The sequence below is a fragment of the Marmota marmota genome, unplaced genomic scaffold (genome assembly GCF_001458135.2).
Source record: "Marmota marmota marmota unplaced genomic scaffold, marMar, whole genome shotgun sequence".
In the NCBI taxonomy this organism is placed as follows: domain Eukaryota; kingdom Metazoa; phylum Chordata; class Mammalia; order Rodentia; family Sciuridae; genus Marmota; species Marmota marmota.
The window spans coordinates 553,089-577,087 of record NW_026000082.1 but is presented as its reverse complement, the minus strand read 5'-3'; the positions used below and the strand labels follow the sequence as shown (position 1 = coordinate 577,087).

Genomic DNA, 23,999 nt, shown 5'->3' with positions numbered 1-23,999 from the left:
GGTGTTGATTGCAATCCCGCAGCACTTCTTATTCCTACCCCTGACAACCGCGGAAAAGGGAACAAGATGGAGAGGCGTCTTGAGTGCCAAATCTCTGCAATCCCAGAACGCAGTGGACTGCAGGGTGGCCCCGTCTACAACCCTAGAGCGGCTCAGAGTACCACATAGCGGCCAAGTCTGGCGGGGCGGGCGGAGGGCATTGTTTGAGGAGGTCGCCCTGGAGACCAGTCGCGGAGTCCTGGGGGAGTGCGCGGGCAGCCGCTGGCAGAGGGAGACCTGGCAGATAGAGCCAGGCTGCTTGCCCCGTGCCCGCAGTGAATGAGCCGAGGTCCAGGTGGGCCCCCTGCAGAGCAGCTCTCTCCTCCATAGCTGGGCTGTAGGTAAGGGAGCTCTATCTGCAGTGCACAGGACTGGAGGGGAGGAAAAGTGGTTGGAGAGGTAGAGGTTCAATAGTAAGAAATGGCCTTCCATGACCGGGATATCTCCACTACCTTTTTCCTCTTTCTTCCAACAAATAAGAAAACGTGACCCTAAATCTGGGAACTGGAAATAGGTCCGGGCCTTAGGACCCCACCCGCCTAAGTGCCTGGGCTTCGAAGGTGATGCACAACGCGCGCGCGCTCGCGCGGAGCTGCCCAGCGCGGTGACCCCTAGAAAGCCCAGCAGCGCGAGTCCCAGGTGGTCCTCCTGTGGCCAGCTGCTGCACCTCTGGGGACCTCCAACTCAAGTTCCAATTGGGGTCTTCCCGGGGTGGGCGCGGCCTGCGGGGGCAGCTGGGAAATAGCTAAGGAAGGCGAGGGCTGCCTCTGACTTTGGAGCAGAACATAAACGACTTCCGTCATCTGGCCGCCTGTGTTTCTCTCTCCACATCCCTAGTCCCCTTGCAGGAGCACTCATGCCTCATCCACACAGGCCCAGCGGGGCTCAGGCCGCTCAGATGCCCAGGCACACGCCCAGGGCCCGCCCTGGCACTGAGAATACTGGAATGTGTGGCGTGATCTTGGCCCTTCACACTCCCCTGCCTGTTCCTGTTCCTGCCTAGCGCAGTGTTAGGGCTCTGAGATGCACAGATTATGAAATAATTTAAGTGAACACCTGAATAGAGGTAGGCAGTGAGGGCATCGCAGTCAGGGCGCAAGTCTGGAAGTCCACTGCTTCTAGATTTTAAATAAGCCTTTGTGAGAAAGAGGTAGGTTTTCCAATAAATCACTTCATTGAAATTAAGTCCTGTTAACCCTTTACAAAATAAACCGCTTTTGATAGAGAAAAAAAAACAACTCCTCTTAGGGGAAGTCAGTTCATTTTAATCTTTAAAGTTATAGCAACAACAACATGTGTTAATTAGTAATCATTTGCCAAGATTAACTATGGAAGTAATAAAAATACAGGTTTCTGGTGTGGGTGTAGAATAGCATCTTCTACATGTGGCTCTTTTCTCAATTACTTTCTTCCTCTTTACCAGTTCTGCAATTTAATATTTACTTGGGTGAATTAGATATACTGTTGCATAAATAAAAGTTCTCAGAGTTCTATTTCCAGTTATAGTGACCAGAATATCAACACACACTATGTATTGCTCTTGAGGAAACCTCACTTGGCCATTCTAAAAGGCTGGGTAAAGGATTTATGTACAGTATTTGGGTAACTAAAAGGTTTTCAGATATTTCTTTTGCCGTTTTGCACAACTTGTCTTCCATACAGTGTGATGACGTCAGACTTCCCTAAGGACAAAACTGCTTGTTCTCTGAGGAAAGGGGGGAGCGTGGACTCTCCAAGTGGTCATGACTTTCGCCGGAAGGAAGGTCGTGGGCGCGCCAGAGAGTGAGTGATGGGTGTCTAATGACTTAAATTCAATTATTGAAGAAAAAGGTCCTTAATGTTCATCAGCAGGGGAAAAAAAAGTCCTGGGGGACATGAAAAGAGAAAATGGGCAAATACAAGGCTATTTTGGGGGGCCTTAAGAAAAGGAGGGAAAGCTTAAGTGACATGTTGACCCTATCATCATTTGTACTGTTTCACAGGTTACCCTGAAAAACCCTGTTCCCAAGAGAACCGCTACATGTAATTTGCACCAGCCGCCCTTACAAGTCTCTTGAATTCCTCTTCTCCATGTCACACAACTGCACTTTGTACATTTTTAGAATCGATATGTACATATATAATATACTTATTATTTAGTACAAATTTTGTACTGTATTTTCATGGTCTTCGTATCATTTTTTTCTGTTTTTTTTTTTAATATACTTTTCAATGGTTGTATCATCTTTTATGAATTTAAAATTCTGGAGTAGTTAACCATTTTCAAATTACTGGCATTTTTTCTTTTTCACCATAAAATATCTTTCTGCTTGGTTATTTCTCAGCAGTATAATTAGTGGGTCAAAGGATAATGAGTACTTTGTTTTGTTCTTGCTACATACTGCATTTACTCTGCTAAAAAGATGAATTTCATGGCACTCCATTTTGACCACTGTTGGCAAGAAAATAACAAATTATCTGATGCAACAGTCAATAATCTATGTAATAGATTTTCCTTCTTAACAGTCTCCACAGGGCCAAAGGATGTGGTGTATTAATCCCCATGGTTGGGAAGTGGGAGCTGGTTTGTTTGCAAAACAGAGACTAGAAGAATTAGAATAATTGGAATTCTGAAACCAAAAGCTTTCTATTCTCAGCATCTTTTAGTGCACTTAAAGCTCCACCTTCAGTCTTAGAAGTTCATAGATTACATGTGCAATCTCCCTCACTTGCAAATGAAAAATGAATATAAAGGAAGAGCAGTCCTGGCATCTGTCAGAAACATAGGTGGAAGAATAGTTAACTTTTGCTTCTAATTCTAAACCATTCTGGTTGCTACCTCCAACATTTAAGTAAACAGAGTCTTTTTTTTTTTAATACAAGGGATTGAACCAAGTGTGTTTTCACTGGGCTACATCTTAAACCCCACCCTGTTTTTTTAAATTTTGAGACAGGATCTCCCTAAATTGCTTATGCTGGCCTCAAATTTGAGATCCTCCTGCCTCAATCTCCTGAGTTACTGGGATTATAGGTTGGTTCCACTGTGTTCAGCTAAACAAAGTCTTTTAAAATTTTGTTTTAAAATAATTGCTTAAATTCAACTGACTTTTACCAAGAAACTATTCAAATAATCATCTGATATAATGTCCCCACAATTTTTTTAAATGCCCTCATTCAAAGACTAACCTAACATCCTTATTTGCATGGTTTTAATTTACCTCATCCTTATCAAAACACATTAGAAAGTCATATAGATGCAGGGTTTGGTGAAGCTTGAAGAATTAAAGATCACTTTTTAACCCATTATTGATGAAGTATAAATTGAAATTAAAATTTTTAATGCAAAAACTATTTTTTTTCAACACATTGGATTTTTATCTAACAACTACTTTTAAGTAGCGCTCACTTTGGTTTGGACTCTCAAACAAAACATTTGAAATGGATCTTCTACTTGCACATTTTTCCTTAAATAGCCAATGAACAGCTTCCAAGTGCCCTTGCAATGCAGACTACTTAGGAAGCCATCATCCCAGTTCTCATTCTACATTCCATCCCATGGTCTGCTTCAGTCAGAATAGCTGATCCTCCTTCGTGATATAAGTCCTCCACTGTTAGAAAAATTCCAGAAGCTCAGTGGCTATCAAATGCAGGTATTGTTTGAAATTGTAGTGCTTTACAATGCCTTATAGAAAAGCATTAAATTTGAAAATTATTCCAAACCAAATCAACAGCATAAAGCATATCGTGAAGTATCTTGAGGACTTATGACTTTATCTCATTTCATTTCCCCAGTTAATACAATTGGGTGGACATCTTTCTTTCTGCGAAATAACTGAGGCTTGTAAGATGAGGATACAGAACAAAACATAAGTATGGCATCTGGAGTCCACAGATCCCTGCCCATTCCCAAGGCAGCATCTTCCCCAACATTCTGCAGCATCCTACCCTCTGGCCACTATCAGCAATCCCTCTGCTGTCTGGCCTGGGGCCATTGCCCCATGCTGCTGCACTGTGGTGCAATCCCACTCCTTGTCTAGATTGCTGTTCTTACACTCTTGGGGCTTCCCTCTTCCCCTCCTTTAGATCTTAACTCCATCTCCACCCCTCCAAAAAATCTCTCAAATTACCCAACCATGACCACCACCTCCTCCAAACTAAGTTGGAGGCTCTTCCTTTTTCTCCTGTTGCTTTCCTTTTCTACAAGAACCTGTATTTAGAGATCTTCTCATCTGTCTCCTCTGATAGACTGTGCACTTCTTGCCTTTGTAGCAGTAATCACCCTAAGAAGGAAGACAGTAAAGAGTAGGTGGGGCTGCTGGCAGGCTGCTCCTTGGGTGTGGTATAAGGAGCACAGAGTTAGCCCTTCCATTTTGGTTCTCTGTCCACCATCTTCTGCGGTGGTAACCTGTGATTAAAGGGTTCCTGGGAGTAACCAACATCTGAGTGCCTTCCAGTTGTGAAAGAAAGATTGAGTTTACATTTGACAAAATTATCGTCAACTCTTCTCTGGATTGGGTCTTTTTTGTTGAAGTTTCTGGTTTTATTATAATGTAAATTTTATGTTTCATTAAAGAAAAGAAGAAACCTCCTAAGTTGGACCTCCTCAACTCAACATCTTAACTGTTGACACAGTTTCTTTCTATACCTACATAGTTGTCACCAAATTGCATCTGTACATTTTAATCCTGTTTTGTTTTCACTTAAATAATTTATGATGCAATCGCTAGCATTCACTGAGTCCTTATCATGGACTTCATTGATGCCTTACAGAGGCTCTGTAACAGGGGTTGGCAAGCTACAGACAAGGATCAGGTACAGATGGCCAGCTGTTTTGGTGTGGTCTCCTGGCGAGGTATGGGTTTTACATGTTGAAAAAAACTAAAAGGAGAATAGTATGTTATGTCCATGTGAAAATATAGTAAGTTCAGGTTTCAGTGTCCACAAGTAAAGCTTATCAGAACACAGCCATACCTGCTTACTCCTGTGCTGTCTCTGGCTGCTGTCACACTGTAATGGCCGAGTCGAGCAGCTATGACAAAACCCATAAGGATCCTAGGCAAAACCAAAAATACTTGCTATTTGGCCTTTTACAGAAACGTTTGCCAACTCCTGCTCTATAAAGGTAGGTGTTACTCTCTTCCCTGTTTTACAGATGAAAACAAGCTTAGAGAGTTTGAGGCTCTGAAGCTTCAGAATTAGCAAGTAGTAAAAAGGCTTTTGCTTATTAGTCAAGTATTTTCACTCCCAGAAAATTTGGCAATGCGTGTGTAATTTTCATTAATGATACTATTCCATTTATCCACCAGAACCTTCTGCCTCCCATCCCTGGGTCAGAGCAGGTACTCACAATGCTGTCTTTCTGGCTGGAAGCTTAGCCTTGGCAGACATGGAACCGAGTTTTAACAGATGTGTTCTTAAAATAGAAACAAAAGCTGTGAGGTCAAGTTTCTTCTCAGGATGTGACATGATATCCAGACTTACTTTCTCTGAAAACTAGAGTCCTTCTAGATGCTCAGGGTAAAGGGTGGGGGCTAAAAAATCTGGCTTTTACCTCAAAACAAAGTTACAGTGACATTATGTAACCAGAACTTTCTGTGTTCTCCACTTGAATCTACTGAGGGCCACACTCTATACTTTTTCACTTATTTATTCAGGGATTAGTGAGCTTCTATCATGTGCCAATTATTGTGCCACTTGTTAGATATATGTTTAAAAGATAGGTAACTATGGGGTTCCAAATGAGAAAAACTCATCTTTCTAGTGAATGGAGAGCCACCTGGTAACTCTTTTGCACAGTAGGGTAGGTCTTTCCAGTAAAAGTAAACAAATTAGAAAGAATTGTGTTCATTACTTCATTTGAAGCATTTATGAACCACACAGAAACCATCACTGCTCTTAAGGAGTTTATAATCTGATGGGAAAGACAATGAACAGTGAACTTAAATGTGATGAATTTGTTCTGAGATTTTAACCCTCACTACTGTGAGCTGCTTTGGAGCAATTAAAAATGGTATGTCCAGGCAAAATATTAGATGATCAGAGCTAGGGACCTAATTATATTTCCAGCTACATCAAACTAATGCCTCAACAAGATCTGATTGAGATATAGCTCCCCCCATGATGAGAGAGAAGCTTGGAGAAATGAAAATGGCCATGTTTCCAAATCCAACCACAACAATAGCTAGTTTTGTATTTTACAGGTAATTAAGTCATTTAACATACAATATCCATGTGCTTAACCTGTGGGTTAAATGGAGAAAATTATTATATTATCCTCCACTTACTTTTGTAAATGGGGAAATGATGGATTCAGAACTGATGGATTTTTTGATAGATGGTACTGGGAGAAAATATGGAGGAGAAGCTATAAAGCAAACAGAGGAAAGCATACGATAATATGTTGTGTTCTAGGAGTAAGGAAAGTTATCTTCAACAAGATCCCAACATGAAGAATCAAGTGGTAAAGCAGAAAGGTGTTTGATAAATATAACTTCAATAAAATTTAGCATTTCTGTTTAGTAAAGGATATAATAGATACAGTTAATAGAATATAGGAGATATATGTTTAAAAATCTTGCATGTTAACAACAAAAAGGATATACATTTTTTAAGAGAGAGAGAGAGAGAATTTTTTAATATTTATTTTTTAGTTTTCAGCGGACACAACATCTTTGTATATGGTGCTGAGGATCGAACCCAGCCCCCTGCGCATACCAGGCGAGCACGCTACCGCTTGAACCACATCCCCAGTCCCAGGATATGCATTTTATACAAAGGAGATAACAGTTTTCAGAACCAAAGCCTAAAAAGCTAAGCAGAATATGAAAAGATGCCCAAGTGCACTTGAAACCAGTAAAATATCAATTAGAACTAGATACCGTTTTGCACCCATTCAAATGGCAAAGCATAAGAAAGGAAAATAATACCAAGTATCTGCAAGGCAAGTGGGAATAAAAGTCTTCAATCTATTCAGCAAAAACATCTAACAGTATTTTAAAATTTTAGCTATCTGTGTATTCCTTATTCACTCAGCTTTCTCAGAGCCAAAGTCAGTTTTCCCAATGGCCCACAAGTCCCACCATAATCTGGCTACCTGACCCCTTTGTAATAATCATCCTTTTTCAGCTCCCACTACTCTGGCCTCTGGACCCATTCAATCAACAGTTCAGCACTTTTGCATGTGCTGTTCTCTGTCCATGGTATACTTTTCCTGTGCCCATCCACATGGCTCACTTCCTCACCTCCTTTGAGTATTTGCCTGTGGATATTTAGCTTGACCACTTGGTTTAAAACTGCACTCAGGCCAAGAGCAGAGGCACCTGTAATCCCAGTGGCTTGGGAGGCTGAAGCAGGAAGATCATAACTTTATAAGCCAGCTTCAATAACTTAGCGAGGCCCCTAAGCAAATCAGTGAGACCCCGACTCTAAATAACATATAAAAAAGGGCTGGGGATGTGGCTCAGTGGTTAAGCTCCCCTGGGTTCAATCCTTAAGCAGGACGACTGCATTCAGGCACCCTCTCCCTCACCAACACCCAAACTCCTGTAATCTGATCTACTTTTCCCTGTGCAGCTGTCTCCTCATACAATACATAATTTAACTGTTTAGTATTTACTGTCTACTCTCTTTCTTTCCTCACTACAATGAGTTCTATGAGGAGAGAGACCTTAGTTAGATTGTTCCAGTACTGTATCCCAAAGATCCAGAATAGTGCTTGGCACATAATGATCCCTCAATAAGTGTTTTTTGATCATCAAGTAAATAATTAATGCATTATGTTAATTCCTGAACAAGCAAATTCTAGTGCTCACAAAAAAGTTAGATTCAAAGGTCCATGTACATATGATGTCCAGAGTGACTGGGGACTTTTACCTTGTAGGCATAAGATGTATTTAGGCAAATAGAAAAGTGCTCATTCAAATGTTTCATACAAGATACATTTTTGGCCTCTTTGCTGAGCATTCTATCATAATCTAGTCAAAAGAAAATGAACCATTTAATCTGTGTTAGAAATCTGCTATGATGGGCCATGCCCCTTCTTGATGATCCCATAGTAACAAAGAGGTAACCTTGGCACCCACAATCCCAGTGTCACCTCTCTGACGATTGCTGGGTACAGTGTGGTTTTGAACTTGTGTGCTCATTCGGGAGCTGCAGCAGCAGTTTCCTCAGCTATCCTTTACCATCACCTCACCAATAATGTGAGTAAAACACCCCAAAACTACACCAAAATTCAGCAAACTTACTGAACTCCCAAGAAAAGGATTTTTCTATGCATATTTTATCTTACATTCTACATCACATTTGTTAAAAATGGGTTTAATTTTTCTTGTATTACCATTAACTCCAACTTTGCTTAATACATTGTGGTCAAAAAGTACTTCTTGAATGAATTTTTTTAAAAAATCAAAAGAACAAAAATATAAATTAGAACCTGAAGATTTTTTCTCCATGCACTCTGACATTTCTCCACTGGGCGGCAGCACATGACCTTAGCAATAACTTCCCCCATCCACCAGACCCTCCCCTCCAAAAAACATCTCTCCTCTTCTTCTTCTTCTTCTTCTTCTTCTTCTTATTATTATTATTATTATTATTATTATTATTTACTAGAGATTGAACCCATGGCCTTGTGCATGGGAGGCAAGCACTCTTATCAACCGAGCTATATCCCCAGCCCAAAAAAGGCCCACTTTAATGATACCACTAAGGAGATGGTGGCTCCAGGCATTTCTTATTTACAAAGACAAGGAAGAGATGATACTTCTTTTTTTTTTATTGGTTGTTCAAAACATTACAAAGCTCTTGACATATCATATTTCATACATTTGATTCAGGTGGGTTTTGAACTCCCAATTTTACCCCAAATACAGATTGCAGAATCACGTCGGTTACACATCTACATTTTTACATAATGCCCTATTAGTAACTGTTGTATTCTGCTACCTTTCCTATCCTCTACTATCTCCCCTCCCCTCCCCTCCCATCTTCTCTCTCTACCCCATCTACTGTAATTCATTTAAGAGATGATACTTCTGACATTTAGTTACCTCTTGTTTCAGCTTCAAAACTTCAAAGTAAACAATAATGTATTGTAGGTTTTTCTTAAAAAGAAATAAAAGCTGGGAGAAAGAATTTTTGATGTTTTCATCCAAAGAAATGATAAATGTTTGAAAAGGTAGATATGATTACCCTGATTTGAACATTACACAATGTGAACATGTATCAAAACATCATGTGATACTCAAATATGTACAATTTTATGTGTCAGCTAAATAACTAAATAAATGGTGAAAAATGGCAGTGAAAATGTCTGAAAAGGAGCTCTCAATAAGAATAGATGCTATGGTGTCTGCTGATATTTAATTGAAGTTATTGTTACTGTCTCCAACAGTCATAGCAATAAGACAGGCCTTGTAGTCTATGTAATCCATGGATGGGTCAGTAAGAAAATTTGCAACATGTTTTTGAGAAAATAAATTTCATCAAAGAATAAATAAGTTCCACATTCTTTTTTTTTTTTTTTTTTTTTTTTGCCTCCTTGCTGCAAAAAACACAAAACACAGTAGTTGTGAACGTGTGAGGAGAGAAGAGAGTTAGTGTCTGAAGGGCACTGAGCTAAAGCTCATCCAAGAGGTGAGATGAGGGTCAAAGATACCTGATGGAACCTCTGTTGTAGCCCTGGATGGATGCACAGGTTCAAAGCCATATTGCTCTCAGCAATAATGAGAGGTTAGTATGAGACATTTCCAAAGTCAGCCAGCTACAATATAAGAGCTAAAGTTTGTTATTTTGTACAATAGCTCTTTCTCCATGAAAGCTAATTTTTAACTGTTCTCATAGTAGCACATACAATTGCCAGCATTCACTGAATTCTGTATCAAATTTATACATTTTGATATAAATTTTATGGGACAACTGAAATTCATCCACTCAACTTGCAATGTTGTGACAGGTATCCAATACATATATGATGATATACATTTATTTTATATATATATATATATATATATATATATATATATACCATTAATAATTAAAATTATAATTTATTTCTGGAGTACCTCATGTTTTATCTTTAAAGATTTGAAAGGGCTTGAGTGATGCTATTTATTGGTAGAAAATATATCCACATTTTTCCTAAGTCAGTGTTCTGAACTTAATACCAAATCCCCCAATTTTAAAATATAGGAACTCTTTCATTTCTAAAAATTTGCCACACCCATATTCTAGTTGAATGTTATTTGCCCATATAGCAAGTATTTTTAATATTTTAACTCTTTTCTCAAGGACTAAATACCTTAGTTTTTAAAATTCAGCTCATTCTTCTTTTTTTCTCTTTCTCTAATCCATCTCATTCTGATATCAGAACTATCAGATCTGGGTTTTCAAAAATACCATAAATAGGGTTTAGGGTGGAGCTCAATGGGTGAGCGCTTGCCTAATGTGTAAAGCTCTCATTTTGAGCCCCAGTACTTCAAGCAAACACACACACACACACACACACACACACACACACACACACACACACGGTTTTTGAAAAGTAAGATTTTCTTACAATTTTTCATGAAGTTATAGTCTTGATGGGGACATGGGCAGCCTCGAAAGGTATGGAAGACAATTAACTAAACATGATAAAGGTTTCCAGGTTTCCATCAAACTATCTGAAACCTTATCCCTCAAAGCTTCATCTCCTCCACAAAATTAACGTCCAGTTTCATATTCTATTGCTTGAAGCATTGCCCTCAAAAGTGGCAAACTGCATCAATTAGAATTTATGTCAGTTACACCTAATGTTTCTTATAATTATTTATTTTATTTATTTTTTTTTTAGTTGTAGATGGGCACAATACCTTTATTTTATTTATTTATTTATTTTTTAATTTATTTTTTTTATTGGTTGTTCAAAACATTATAAAGCTCTTGACATATCATATTTCATACATTAGATTCAAGTTGGTTATGAACTTAATTATTTATTTTAAAAACAAGCAGTAGTTTAAATAAAATAGGAATTTATTTTTCTCTTACATAAAAGAAGCCTAGAGGGAGGCAATTCAGGGAACTGGGCTTTGGTCATTCTGATCTATATGATCCACAGGTCATCTCAAGGACCAAGAAGCTGCTGAGCTCCTACCATCATATCCATATTCCACTAACCAAGAAGGGGAAAAACAGGTTTCTGTTGGTTAAATTCAATTTGTTTTGTTTTTGAGGAAGCTTTCTCAAAATCTCTGCAGTTTCATTTGCATCTCATTAGTTCAAGCCATGTAACTACAATAAGAAAAAGAGACTAAGAATTTGCCTTTAATTTAAACAGAAATATTCTCACAAACTTAGGGTTCTGTTACCAAAGAAGGAGAGAACAACATTGGAAAGAAAATGGCTGTCCATGCCACAATGCTTATTACAATTTTATTTATGATAATGGAATATTGGAAACAACTTAAAAGGTTCAGTGAATAAATGGTTAACAAAATGCAGAATATTCATATGGTAAGTGCTGTCTTGATATTTAAAATATTGATACACACTACTCTTTGTTGACATGGAAAGTTATCCATGATACAGTTTCAAATGGAAAGCTAAAATAACACCAGCAGCTATGCTACAATTCCATATGCAAGATGTATCACTGAAAAGAATTTTTAATGTGGATAGTGGTTAGGTAACCACTGAGGTTTGTCATTTTTGTATAATTTTCTTTCTTTGTAATTTTCTATGTGCTTTCAATTTTTTACAAGTATACATTGTTTATGTGACTACTGTGGAAATAAAAAGGTACTGAATGAAATCGTCTTCAAAAATTCATAAAAAGCCAATCTGTAAAACTTTCTATTTGCATGCCAATTTTTTACCATTAGAGTTTTTTAAAGCTGCCCTTATGACACTAATTTCATAGCAATGATACTATGAAGTACATGATTATTAATCTTCAGTAAGTCTGAATAAAGCAATAGTGAGGATTGTTTATAAAAATTCTTATTTGCCTTAGTTTTAGTCTTAGACTATTCACCCCAGCTAGTTTGAGCGTTGTACCAACTCTACTTCACTGTCTCTGAATTTTTAGTATGGTATTTAGTAGAAAAGAAATAGAGTTTTTATCAAAACCTTCTGAAGTCCGTGCATATAAATTTTAATTACAGTAATTGATTATGTCAAGTAGTTATTTTCGTTCTGTCAGATATCATCATACGTGAGACTTTGTCACTGGGAACTCAATAGGGAGCTCAATATTTGAAATCTGTCTTCTTCCCAACATGTACGACATTAAACCCTTTGCTTCATTTCCTTTATCTCTGAAATGGGTAGAATAATGACTCCTTTGCTTATGTTACAGGATATTGTGAAGGTTTTAAAGTGAGATAACTGATGGTAAATGTTTTGCAAAGCTGAAAGCACCTACCATTCTGGGGTGCACTGAGTGATCTCAGAATAGAGGGGCTTATACAACATGGGGTTTTCAAAGCAGAAACGTTCATCTTTGATACTACCCACAACACCTGCGGCCGCTAGAGCCAATTAGGCTGCTTGCTACTTCAAAGGGCAGCAGAAAACTGAGGCACACAGGTGTTATAAAAAAAGAAGAGAAAATCACTAATCCAGAAACCCACCACGTGGGGAAAAAGAAGCCAGTATTTCCTGCATCCCTTTCTTGGGCTGGTTGGGTAAACCTTAATTTATTCTGTAAATTGTACTGTATTAAAGGATTTTTCAGGTAAACTATCCATGGTGTCCTTAAAAATATCAATTTGCAAGAAGTTCATTAATTCCACAGAGCTGAGAATTAAGTATTTCAACTCCTTACAGAGGAAACCCCCAAAGGGTTAAGAACAGATATCTCGTTCTCATTTAATTAAAGCAAAAAAAAAAAAAAAGCCTATTTAGAAAAGTGGTCACTCTGTTTACACATGCTATTCCAGCATCTCCTTTGAAATGACATCTGTCTCAACTTCCACGTTCACAGGTGGAGGAAATTGGGGGTAGAGAGTTCGCAGTTGAATTTCATCTGTGCTAAACTGAATTAAGTAGTGCTGGAGGGACAGTGGGGGCTCCCCTTTGCTTGTGTCTCCTATTTAGCACCTGGATAAGCTCAGGTTGCCTTGGTAACCAAGCCCAAACTCTTTCTTGATGTTGAAAAGGGTGATTGATGCTTATTGACTTAGAATAGTTTGGGTGAATTGTGGTTTCTTTCACCACGTAGATAAGTTTCTCATTTTTCTCCTTTATACTAAAGGGATTTGGTAGGAACGTACAATAGTGAGCTTTTTATAATACCCCATGTATACACAGATTTGTTTCCCAACATTTTAAGCTCCCTTATATATCACCAGTCCCTTGTGAGCTTTGTCTACTTTGAGGAATATTTTTGCATCTGTGTTAGAGATGCAATTGGCAGTGGCTTTTGAAGCAGACACTCTGTCACACTATAGACATACAGCAACCCAAGGGCACTTTCTGGATGGCCAGATGACCTGGGTAACTCCACCAGCCTTCAACCACTCACTGATACTTGCTCCAACTAACTTCTCGTCATCTCAGTTGTTTCCATCTCTAACATATTTTAGACTTTAAATAGGTCATTGGAATATTTATATAAGACTTACTTGAAATTTCCATAGAGAAGATTTTACCTCTGTAAATATATTAGCTTAAAGCAATAGTATGGGTTTTTTAAATTATTATAATAAGAGTGGTTAAAGTGTATTTTCTCCCTTGCTTTTAGCTCTATGAGTACCGTGTCTTATATGGATGAACCAGGCCAACGTGACGAGGTCTCTCGCCTTGCAGTCCAGATGGAGAACACCTATCAGTTGGGTGTGTTACTTAATCACTCATCCCTCTTATAAACTTATGATAACTGATGTTTACTTAAAATGATATCTGATAGCCTGTCATTCCTAGCATAAGAACCTTAGTTGATTAATTTGATGCTGCCTTAGTTTCTTCCTCTGCAAAATGGGAACATCATCTATTGCCTGCTTTTCTTTACCAGTGTTTCCTAAATACAAAGTAATTCACTGGGAGGCATTGATGTGTGTTTTACATAACTGAATTAAGATTTTCTGGATGGAGTTATTATATACATTTTACACACACACAAACACACACACACACAAGTTAAGTGAAAGATATATGTGTTGATGTTTTTTATCCAACAAAACCAACCAGTACTGTTGATGGGTGGAGGAAAAATCTTCAAGGCAGAAGCAAATAATTTGTGGTCCCCTGTTGACAGAGATGTTTATCTATTACCACAGAGGTTTCAGGTCTTTGAAAACAAAGATCTTTGCACCTGCCCCTATACTCCCAAGTGGAGCCCATAGCAAATATCTTTTCCCATTCATGTTTCTCATAGACCTACTTGTTTTCTCTAAATATGTACCTGCCCACGATTATCTGAATTTATGTGTAATTACTGCTCTGTAGAAATTCCACAGAGACTTCCCAAGAGGAAAAAAAAAGAAAAGAAAAGAAAGGCCCCATGAGCCAGGGTAATTCCATCTGTGACCAGTTAACCCCAAGAAAATTATAAACTACCAGTGCATCCTACTAGACCCTGTATGCAGTTTTCAACAGTAATCTCTAAAACTGCATGGATTATAGGGCTTCATAATTAGTCAGTCGACTAGGTTTCCACTAGCTAATATTGCTGCCATCAATACACTTTTATACTCTTTCTGGTGACAATACCCAATTTTCCTTGCGGATGTTCCACAACCACCACCATTACCACATTTTGTCCACTCAATTCTGCTGTGACTAACGCTGGCTTCATAGATGGCTCAGTAACTAATTCTGGATGGCATGTAACCCTGGTCAATCCAATAAAAACTTCTGAGATTAAATTCAGGAAATATTGTTTGAACTGTTAGAGAAGCAGATAAAGCCATGGAATCCAAACAAATGTAGGGTCTGTGGCATTTTCTACCATCTTGCCCTCACATGGAACCCCACATGAAACTGAGAGAGAACAACTGAATCCTGATGCCATATTTGAATCCTAAATCCAGTTGGCTACCTTAGACTTTTCAGTTTGGCGAGAAAAGTTTGGATCAGGATTTTTCCCCTCTTACAACCCAAACTTCTTAAGCACTGGGGGCCTATACCCTTGAGCTACACCCACTGAAAAGCTTTGAATCAGATTTCAAAAAGATAAGGCAGTTGAAATGTGAATTCCTGTGTTTCTTCTTTGTAAGGCTACATTTTCACAACGTATTTCTTTAAATAGACAAACTAAATTATCTTATCAGTTTTAGTACTGGGTGTTGGACCAAGTTAGAAAAGTAATTTCAGGAAAAGCTTAGTACAGATAAAATATTTCCATATTTTCTTATAAAATTTGTGTGAATTATTTATTTATGATTAAAGTCTCTTTATATTCCACAATCCACTTTTTTAAAGCATTCAGATAGCCATTTTAATCAAAACTGTATTTCCACTTCTACTTATTTCTGAGCTTATTTTGCATGAGAAAGGTACTCTGTGAGCCTTTAGTAAAATTTTCTCATATCTGCATAATGTAATACTGGCTAGAAGAGTGGGGATGGAAATCAGTCAGCTACCAGCTCTATCATGTTTAAATTTTTATTTTAGCCAATGACGTTAGCATCACCTAAACACATCTTAAGTGTATAGTAGGTTTGTCCTCCCTTTGAACAATTACAGTTACCAAAATTGAGGTGCAATGTGAGTGTAATTCATGAAAGTAGGAGAAGAAATGGAGAAAGTTTTTTTTTTAAAGTAAACATAATTTGCATTTTTTCACTAATTACTAAACAAGAGTACAGAAGAACACACAGGCTTGGGATCTGATACATCTAAATTTGAATTCTAGTTTTGATAAATTCTAGGCAAATGATATTTGAGTCAAGTGTTTAACATCCTTGAATCTTAAGTTTCTTCATATGTAAATAAGGATAATAGTCTATGAGAATCAAATGAGTTAATCTATTTGAATAGCTTCTCTATTGGTTTCTATTGCTCCTAAAAGTGTCAGACTCCAGAAACATACCATAATCTCTAAGAATAAAGGCCTCCTGTCATATTCAATGTAGCTTCCTATTGATTATAGATTAAGTGTTCCATGAGACTTTTTCTGGAGTTATGATTAAAGTGGTGCCTGATTCTTTAAAAACGTTGTTTATAAGCATGAGGGCTTTTGTTAGCCATCTTTGCAATCACGCTGAGACAGCCTACCTGAAAATGAAGCAGCATAATAGAAAGTAGAACCTACATACTGAGAGGAGAGACAGAGATCACCTGAGCTCAGTTTTGGTGCAGTGCTGTCTCTGGTGTCAGATTTTCTTGGGCAGAACTTGTCAATCTCTCAGCATTGACTCTGTGCCACCCCATGGGTCCTTCCCAACCCTGGGGGCCTTACTGTCTTCCTACTTATCTCCTCTCCCATCCTGCTGTCTTCTCAGCAAGACGCATCCTCTCCCACCGCTTACTTCAGAGGACCATAACCACAGTAACAACAAAACACCAATAAAATAAATATCTAATGAGTGTTTCATTATGTGGTACAACTGTTCTAAACATTGTAAATATTTAACTCATTTAATCCTAACAAAAATTAATATGTTGTGATTCTCATTACCCCAGCTTAGAATTGGGCATGGATATATTAAGTGATCTTAACTTTAGCTGTCCTCTTTTAGATCTATTTTTAATTTTATTTGGTCATGATTTCTTCACATCTTTGCCTTTAAATTTCTAAAACAGTTGGGGTAAAAAGCTACCTTAAAAAAAAGAAGGAGAAAAGCTAGTCAATTCTGAAAGTGACTTCAGAGCAGCTTAATTTGAAAATCAAACATTGACTCCTTTATCTTTCTTTCTTTCCATCTATCTCTATCTCTATCTCTCTATCTCAGCATCCCAATCTAAGCAATGGATGATGCTGGATGTGTAGGGAAAGGCCACAATGAAATGAGAAAAGAAATTTTTATTTCTATGTTTCAAAATGTTTTCAAAATAGAAGCTTGTTAATAGGACTGGGGGAAAAAATGAGCAAAGTATGGAAAGAACATTGGTACAGCTGGACAATGGGAACTACTGGGAACAGGGACTCAAGTGTCACCCAGATTCTCTTTCCAGTGCTAACCTGTGTGCAGGCTTCCTTTCTACCATGAAAAAAAATATGGCCTTTGGCAGTTCCTAAGATTCATAAGTCTTCTGCTAAAGAAAGAGTTTGACCCTTTTTTTTTTTCCTAGTTCCAGTTTAAAATAAGTGTGTCTAATTAGAAAGGACTCTAATTGGCCTGTCTCAGGGCAGTGTCACCTGTGAGTCAATCAACCATGCTCAGAACTTGAGCTTATGGAAGGTGAGAGGTAGATCCTAAAGAGCCACATGAGTGGAGAATGAAGAGATCAGTTCCCAGAAGGGAAGATACTGTTTCCAGAAGGAAGAGAGGAGCACTAGGCAGACAAAATACCTGCACTCAAGGAATTTGCCATTTTCTAAAGGAAATCATGCCTGTAAGTAGATACAATGCCAGGCAGAACTAAGTTCCATGTGAATGACGATGGCCAAGAATATTCAAATGGAAATTTTCTATAAGGTCCACAGGAAAGTAACAGAACTGTATGAATTGGAACTAGTTTACAGGAGCACTTACATGTGTCGCTCTATCTCTGACCCCAAGCAGCAGGAGCAAGCCATTCACAGATTGATAATCTCATGTCTGTTCCATAGAAGAAAGATTTTTGCTGAATAATGGTTAGTTTTAATAGTGGTTAGTTCTCAGAGTCATCGTATCACATGTGTAGACTTACTTCCCACAGTGATTTAAATTGAAGTGAGCAATTTCTATATTATCCAAGTGAAAATACTACTTTTGGATCCTCAGGTGCCTAGCCTATGGTCACAAACTACACCCTTCTGTTAAGTTCAGCCTAAGAAACTTCAGCAGGAAGATAGAAGGGAGGACTGTGCAGCCTGGGAATTCACTTTCCTGGATCCTTGCCCATGGGCTCATCTCAGCCAAAGGACGATAGCTGCTCACAAGGGAGCCATCTCCACACAACTGTTCTGGGATTAAGAGTTGCCTTCCCGGATTCCTTGAGCCAAGGGTTGGGTGAGGGTGACATACTCACTTCCACTGGCCATGAGGACTGCACTATTGCCGCAGTCTGGCTGGGCACAAATGCCGCAGTCTGGCTGGGCACAGAATCACGAGCCACCACACAGCTTGTAGATTCAAACAGCAACTCTTTATTCCCGAACTCACACCAGCCGTCTACAATCACGTTCTGGGGAAATCCACGTTCTCTGCCCAAATCCACCCCACTGGGCTTCTGTCTCCCAAAATATACTGTCTGAATCCCGTGAGAACTCAAGGGGAACTCAGGCAGCAGGATACGCCCTATTCCCAGCAAGAATAATCTTAAACCTTAAACCTGGAACCTAAACCGGGAACGCCCTAAACCCGATTATCCTAAACCGGGAACACCCTAATCCACCCTGGTCCTTGAGCAAGGTCACCTACATGCAATGTCACTGCAAAATGTCCTATTTCCACGAGTCCTTCCACTAAGCAACATGGAGTACGCTGGCAAGGAAATTGTCATACCTACTTGGCTAATGGCTCCCAGCACACTATCCCTTAGGATTTCCTCTGACCCAGTCAGACCCTTGATTAAATCATTCTGGATTTTCCTAACTTCAGTTTGCCATGTTTACTTAGACCCTGACAGATACAGGCATTAAAACTAAACTTATTAATAGATACTGATGATTCTAAAAGAGAATTGGATTTCCCAGTCTCATTCCTTCATCTTTATCAATTCAGCAGTGACTCAGAGTGTAGATGTCAAGCCCTGACACAGTTGCCACGTTATATCATGACATGAGCAGATGACCAGAGGGGTCATAAGGCTAATATTCCAGGGATGCAGGATAAAACAAATTCGTGTGAAATTATGACCTGAATGTGAACTAAATGTGGTTGAAAATATAAACTCTAGTATTAGACAAACCTGTCCATCCCAGCTCTGCCACTGTGTGATTCTAGACAGGTTAATGAAATGTACTTAGACCTGTGTATTGGAGATAACAAGGGAGATTCACCTCAGATGTATAAACAATTATATAAACAAAAGTAAAGTGCTTATCATGGTGCTTGATACATAGAAAATAACCAGCAAAAAAAAAAGTAGCCATTATTTGTGTGATGATTATTATCTATAAAGTGTTTAATTCTATTTAAATTCAGATATCATACATTAAATATTTATGTGCTTAGCACTGACTTAGACTTTAAAAAGGATAAAATCCAATCTTGCTTACCATTTCACTGGAGAGAAACTCGGGTTTGCCTTAGCTATTATCAAGTGGATTATGAGCCAGTATAGCAGCAGGGACCAGTGTGCGGGAATTAGGGAGAGCTGAGGGATGAATTGCACCTGAGGGGAAGTTCAAGTCTATCTGAAGAAGACATCTGAGCTGGACTTGAAATATGAGTGGATATTTCTCAGATGCACAGATGGGGAGTGGTGCTCCACTTGAAAGTAAGTGCAAGAAAAAGACACATGAGCATCCTTTAAAAGACAGGTGGGCTCCAGGAGCCGGAGCAGCTATGGGAGTATGGGAGCTATCGCAGGGGAAGCAGAGACCGTAGGTTGGTTAGGAGCCAAACCGTAGAACTTGTTGAGGGAAAAGTCACTTCAGGGTCCAGGGTTTCAAGCAATTGTTCTCATTGCAATATGGTAGGTAAATTAGAGGATGTAAGAGCTGGGGAGCCAACTGGAAATATGTTGACACTGAAGTTAAGTCACCAGCATGGGAACTAGGAAGAAAGATCTGCAAAGTCAAACAGTGTTAATCACACTCTGTACATAGTCTGATGTATTGTCTTTTCTTCCCCCAGAAAAACTTAACTGGACACCTCATTAGGACCTCTTTCTTCCTTATTATATAGAGGCCACCAGACTAGTAAAGGCCTCTCCATGTTTCAGTGTTCTCTGATTAGCCTACGGGGCTGGAGGATATGATTTTAAATTACTTCTTACAAAGAACTTCCATGTGTATTTTCAGGTCCTACCAAACATTTTCCTGTGGTCACTGTTAATCATATCTTGCAAGATGTGTTGACTGACTATCTGCAAAAAGAAGAGTATGAACCAGAGTTCTGCAGACAGATAACTAAAACAATTTCAGAGGTACATGTGTGATTTGCCCAAGTGGTTAGCTATTTGCTGAAAGCATAACACACCTTCTACTTTTAATGAAGGAAATTCACCATTCAGTAGTAGTTAAAAAATTATATTTTATCAAACTATTTATTATGTCATACGCCATATATGTGTTGTATAACAAGCATTTGTCTAAAACAATGTGGTTTTTTATTTCTTCTAATTAGTTATACATGATCGAGGAGTGCATTTTGATTCATTGTATAAAAATGGAGCACAGGCTTGCATTTCTCTGGTTGTACTCAGTGTAGAGTCACATTCATACAATCGTATATATACTTAGGGTAATGATGTCTGTCTCATTCCACCATCTTTCCCACCACCCCACTACCCCCTCCCCTCTCCTCACTCCCTTTTGCCCAATCCTAAGTTCCCTTTCTCCCCTCATTAAAACAATGTATTTTGTCATGTATGACTAAAAAAAAAAAGAATAAAATTAAAAGCAATAATAAGGTAAAAAACAATGTATTTTGAACAAAAATATATAAAAACTACTTCACTTTAAAAATTTTTATTGTAAAAGATAGTGTTTTGGTCATCATTTTCTTTTCACCATAGCAGCTTTTTTAAGAGCCATTAAATATAGACAATGGATCCCCAAATCCTTTCTAGTTTTATCAACTAAATTACTATCATTTTAGCATGGTTTCCTCTGCTTTGTGTTTTTAGTGAACTATTTAATAAACCTTTGTGACTGCTCAAGTTACAAGAGATTGCAGAGAATGGCTCCTCGTCAGACCTTCAAGACAGTGTGACTCTAGTTAGACTAGCCTAGTGCTAACACTCTTGAAGGGATGCTGCCTTAATTTAGGTTTTCAAGAACACAGCATTAAATTGCAATGTGCCCTGAATGAGTTTTTCCATGTGCCTTAGAAAATGTAGATTTATTGCTGATGTTATGATTTTTCCCCTGGACATCCCATCACATGAGGACAGTTCTAAAGGAAATCATAGCTTCAGTTCTACAACCACTATGGAAAGCATCTACGATGCATCACACTGTTTTTTTAAATCCACTAGGTGTATAACAAAGATTGAGATCTCTGAGTTTCAATATGTGGCTAAATGAGGAACTCCTCCTTTTTTTAAATTTCTAGGTTATTAAAGCCCGGGTCAAGGAATTGATGATTCCACGGTACAAACTAATTGTAATGATTCACATTGGACAACTGAATGGTCAGAGCATACTTATTGGAAGCAGATGCCTCTGGGATCCTAAAAGTGATACAGTTTCATCCTATGTTTTCAGAAATTCTTCTCTCTTTGCTCTTGCAAATGTCTATGCAGTTTACTTTGAGTGATTGAAAATGAGAAATGTTGATTTTTCTTTTCAAATCATGAAATGGGCTGTATCTGTGCACACACAAAGTGTTACTGTCAAAAAATTTTAAGACTAACACTTCAAACAACTGGAAGCTTTTGAACCTTTTCACATTGTAAGGATCAGGGTCAGGGAGGGTGTATGAGAGAGTCTTGTTTATCCACAGCAGGAACTAAGTCTTGGTTCTGTTGGATTGTTTTTCATAAACATAGATTCTTATTAAAAAAAAAACTTTGGATAGTAACTATTTTAATTATCCTTTAGCTAGAAAGTTAGAATTTCCTGCAATCCTTTTTGATGAAGAGAATTTTTGGCAATATATGACTATATATCCTGGCCAACAGAAGATAGTGGAATAGTCAACATGGTGTACACAAATGATAAATGTTAATATGCCTCAGTGCTGCATTATAAAGGAATACTGGTTTTCATTTTGCACTTAATAAATTGAGCAGCATTCATTAACTGCAATTATTGTTACATGTACCTGACAGTTGAAACTGCTGAGGTAGAATTAATGACTTCATAACAATTACCATGGTCCCATGGGGCCTCAAGCTAAAACTAGAAGCTCTTGTGGGCTGTATACACTTTACAAAATTGTGGAAGGACCGTACATTGGCTCTCCGATAATGGAAACTATAACTGAACAAAGGCTTTTTAGGACACTGAAGTAAACATTATATTAAATATACATGATGCTTAATAGTAAATGTATCTGTAACACATAAAAATCACATATTAGAAAGAGACACTACTTTTAAATATACACTGCCTGATGTGTCTCTGAATAGGTTCTCCCCCCACTCATGAAATTTTACACAAAATGTATAGCTGGCAGCTTAACAAATAAAACATGTATACTTACCATTTTGTTCCTCTGAATTTAATACTAAAGTGACCCAGTGTGGTTTTGAATGGATGGGCATTAAAATTTACAGGGCTGAAATAGCTTATTATTCTGCTAGTTAATGTATCTTATACCATGGATCATTTATTTTTATGGAGCTTTCAGGCCTTTGTGTGCATGTAAAATGATGCTGTGTTGTTCCTGGATGGTAAGTCGACTGCCTAGAGGACATTTGTTAAAGGTCAAAGACAAATCGTTCACATATGGAGAAAATTAGCAATGTTATAGTCCCAAGGAAAAAATGATGTGTAATTCATATCAAAAAGAACTTAACAAATGGAAAAAACAGTCATTGCTTTGTACTTTTAAATGTTTGGGTGTCTTACTCTTCCCTAAAATGTAGTAAAAAATGCCTGCCTTTTAAATCCCTTTCCTTCTCCTTTTTCTGGCTTACCAAATGACTTTTCAAAGTGAATTTGTCAATTTTCAGGGTTTTTTCAAAAAAAATTTTTGGCTGTTGATGGACCTTTATTTTATTCATTTATTTATATGCGGTGCTGAGAATTGAACCCAGTGCCTCACACATGCTAGGCAAGCATTTTACCACTGAGCCACAATCCCAGCCCCAATTTTCAGTTTTTTTCTGTTAGTGCTTTCATGGGAATATGTGTGTGTGATAATTTATCACAACCAATATTTGTCCCGTCTCCACAGGTCGATTTTGGATCTGGATTACATTATAAATGTTGTAAGTAGATGAGCTTTGTGTTTTCATTACACATTTGTGAACAACTTCCTTCTTGGACCAATGGCAGGGATAATCTCACAACAATTTTGCATGAATAAAGCAGAATGAAGAAACATTTGTAGTAAATAGAAAGCCAATTGTAAAAATTTTTTAAAAAGTAGTTTTTTTTTCAGAGTGCTAAATTCTAATCCATGAAATAATTTATCAGCATTTATCCTAAGTTTTAGCGGCATCAAAGCCTTAAAACATGGTAACAGGTAAAAAAACAAAAGAAGCAGTTCCTCATCACATTGCCATGTACTACTGTAATTCAGATGAATTCAGAGATGAATTCTAGCAATTATATAGCAGTAGAAGAATATACAGTAAAAACCAATTTATTGTGACTAATTTAGGAGAGTGCCAGTTACCACACAAAGCCTTGGGGTAAGAAATTTTTAAAGAAATGATACTGTAAATTTGCAGGAGTTATTTTACTCTCAAAAACGCTTAACATCCCTGGCATTTCCCTAGGCTTCCTGTGTGCCATTCTTCTTCCTGGACCGGCTGTGTCCCTCCTCACCTCAGAACATTCACTTATGCTCTTCTCACCTCAGAACACGCCTCCCCACTCCCTGTCAGCACCTTTCTTTACTTTTCTGAGTCAGCCTCAGGTCTCTCCTTCTCTCCAAGTCCTTCCCCCCCCGTCGCATCCTCCTGCTCTCTCTTCTCTGATGACTCTCATAGTTGAACTCCTGCTTGTTCCTCAGTTAATTTTTTGAATATTAGGTTTGTTTCCCCATACTAGGTCAAAATAATTGAGTACATGGACCACATATCCTGACAACACTTTACAAATAAAATCTAATTCATCCTTACCCTTAAGT

General features: G+C 38.1%; 1 protein-coding gene across 1 annotated transcript; it reads left to right on the top strand.

The window, feature by feature from the left end:
- Positions 1-715: 715 nt before the first annotated feature.
- On the top strand, positions 716-22,906 carry Dynlt5 (dynein light chain Tctex-type family member 5). The gene is made up of 4 exons (XM_015484823.2): positions 716-1,821; positions 13,745-13,836; positions 20,057-20,181; positions 21,312-22,906. Exons 1-4 carry the CDS (start codon positions 1,706-1,708, stop codon positions 21,513-21,515), a joined length of 537 nt encoding a protein of 178 aa, XP_015340309.2. The 5' UTR covers positions 716-1,705; the 3' UTR covers positions 21,516-22,906.
- The last annotated feature ends 1,093 nt before the right edge of the window (positions 22,907-23,999 follow it).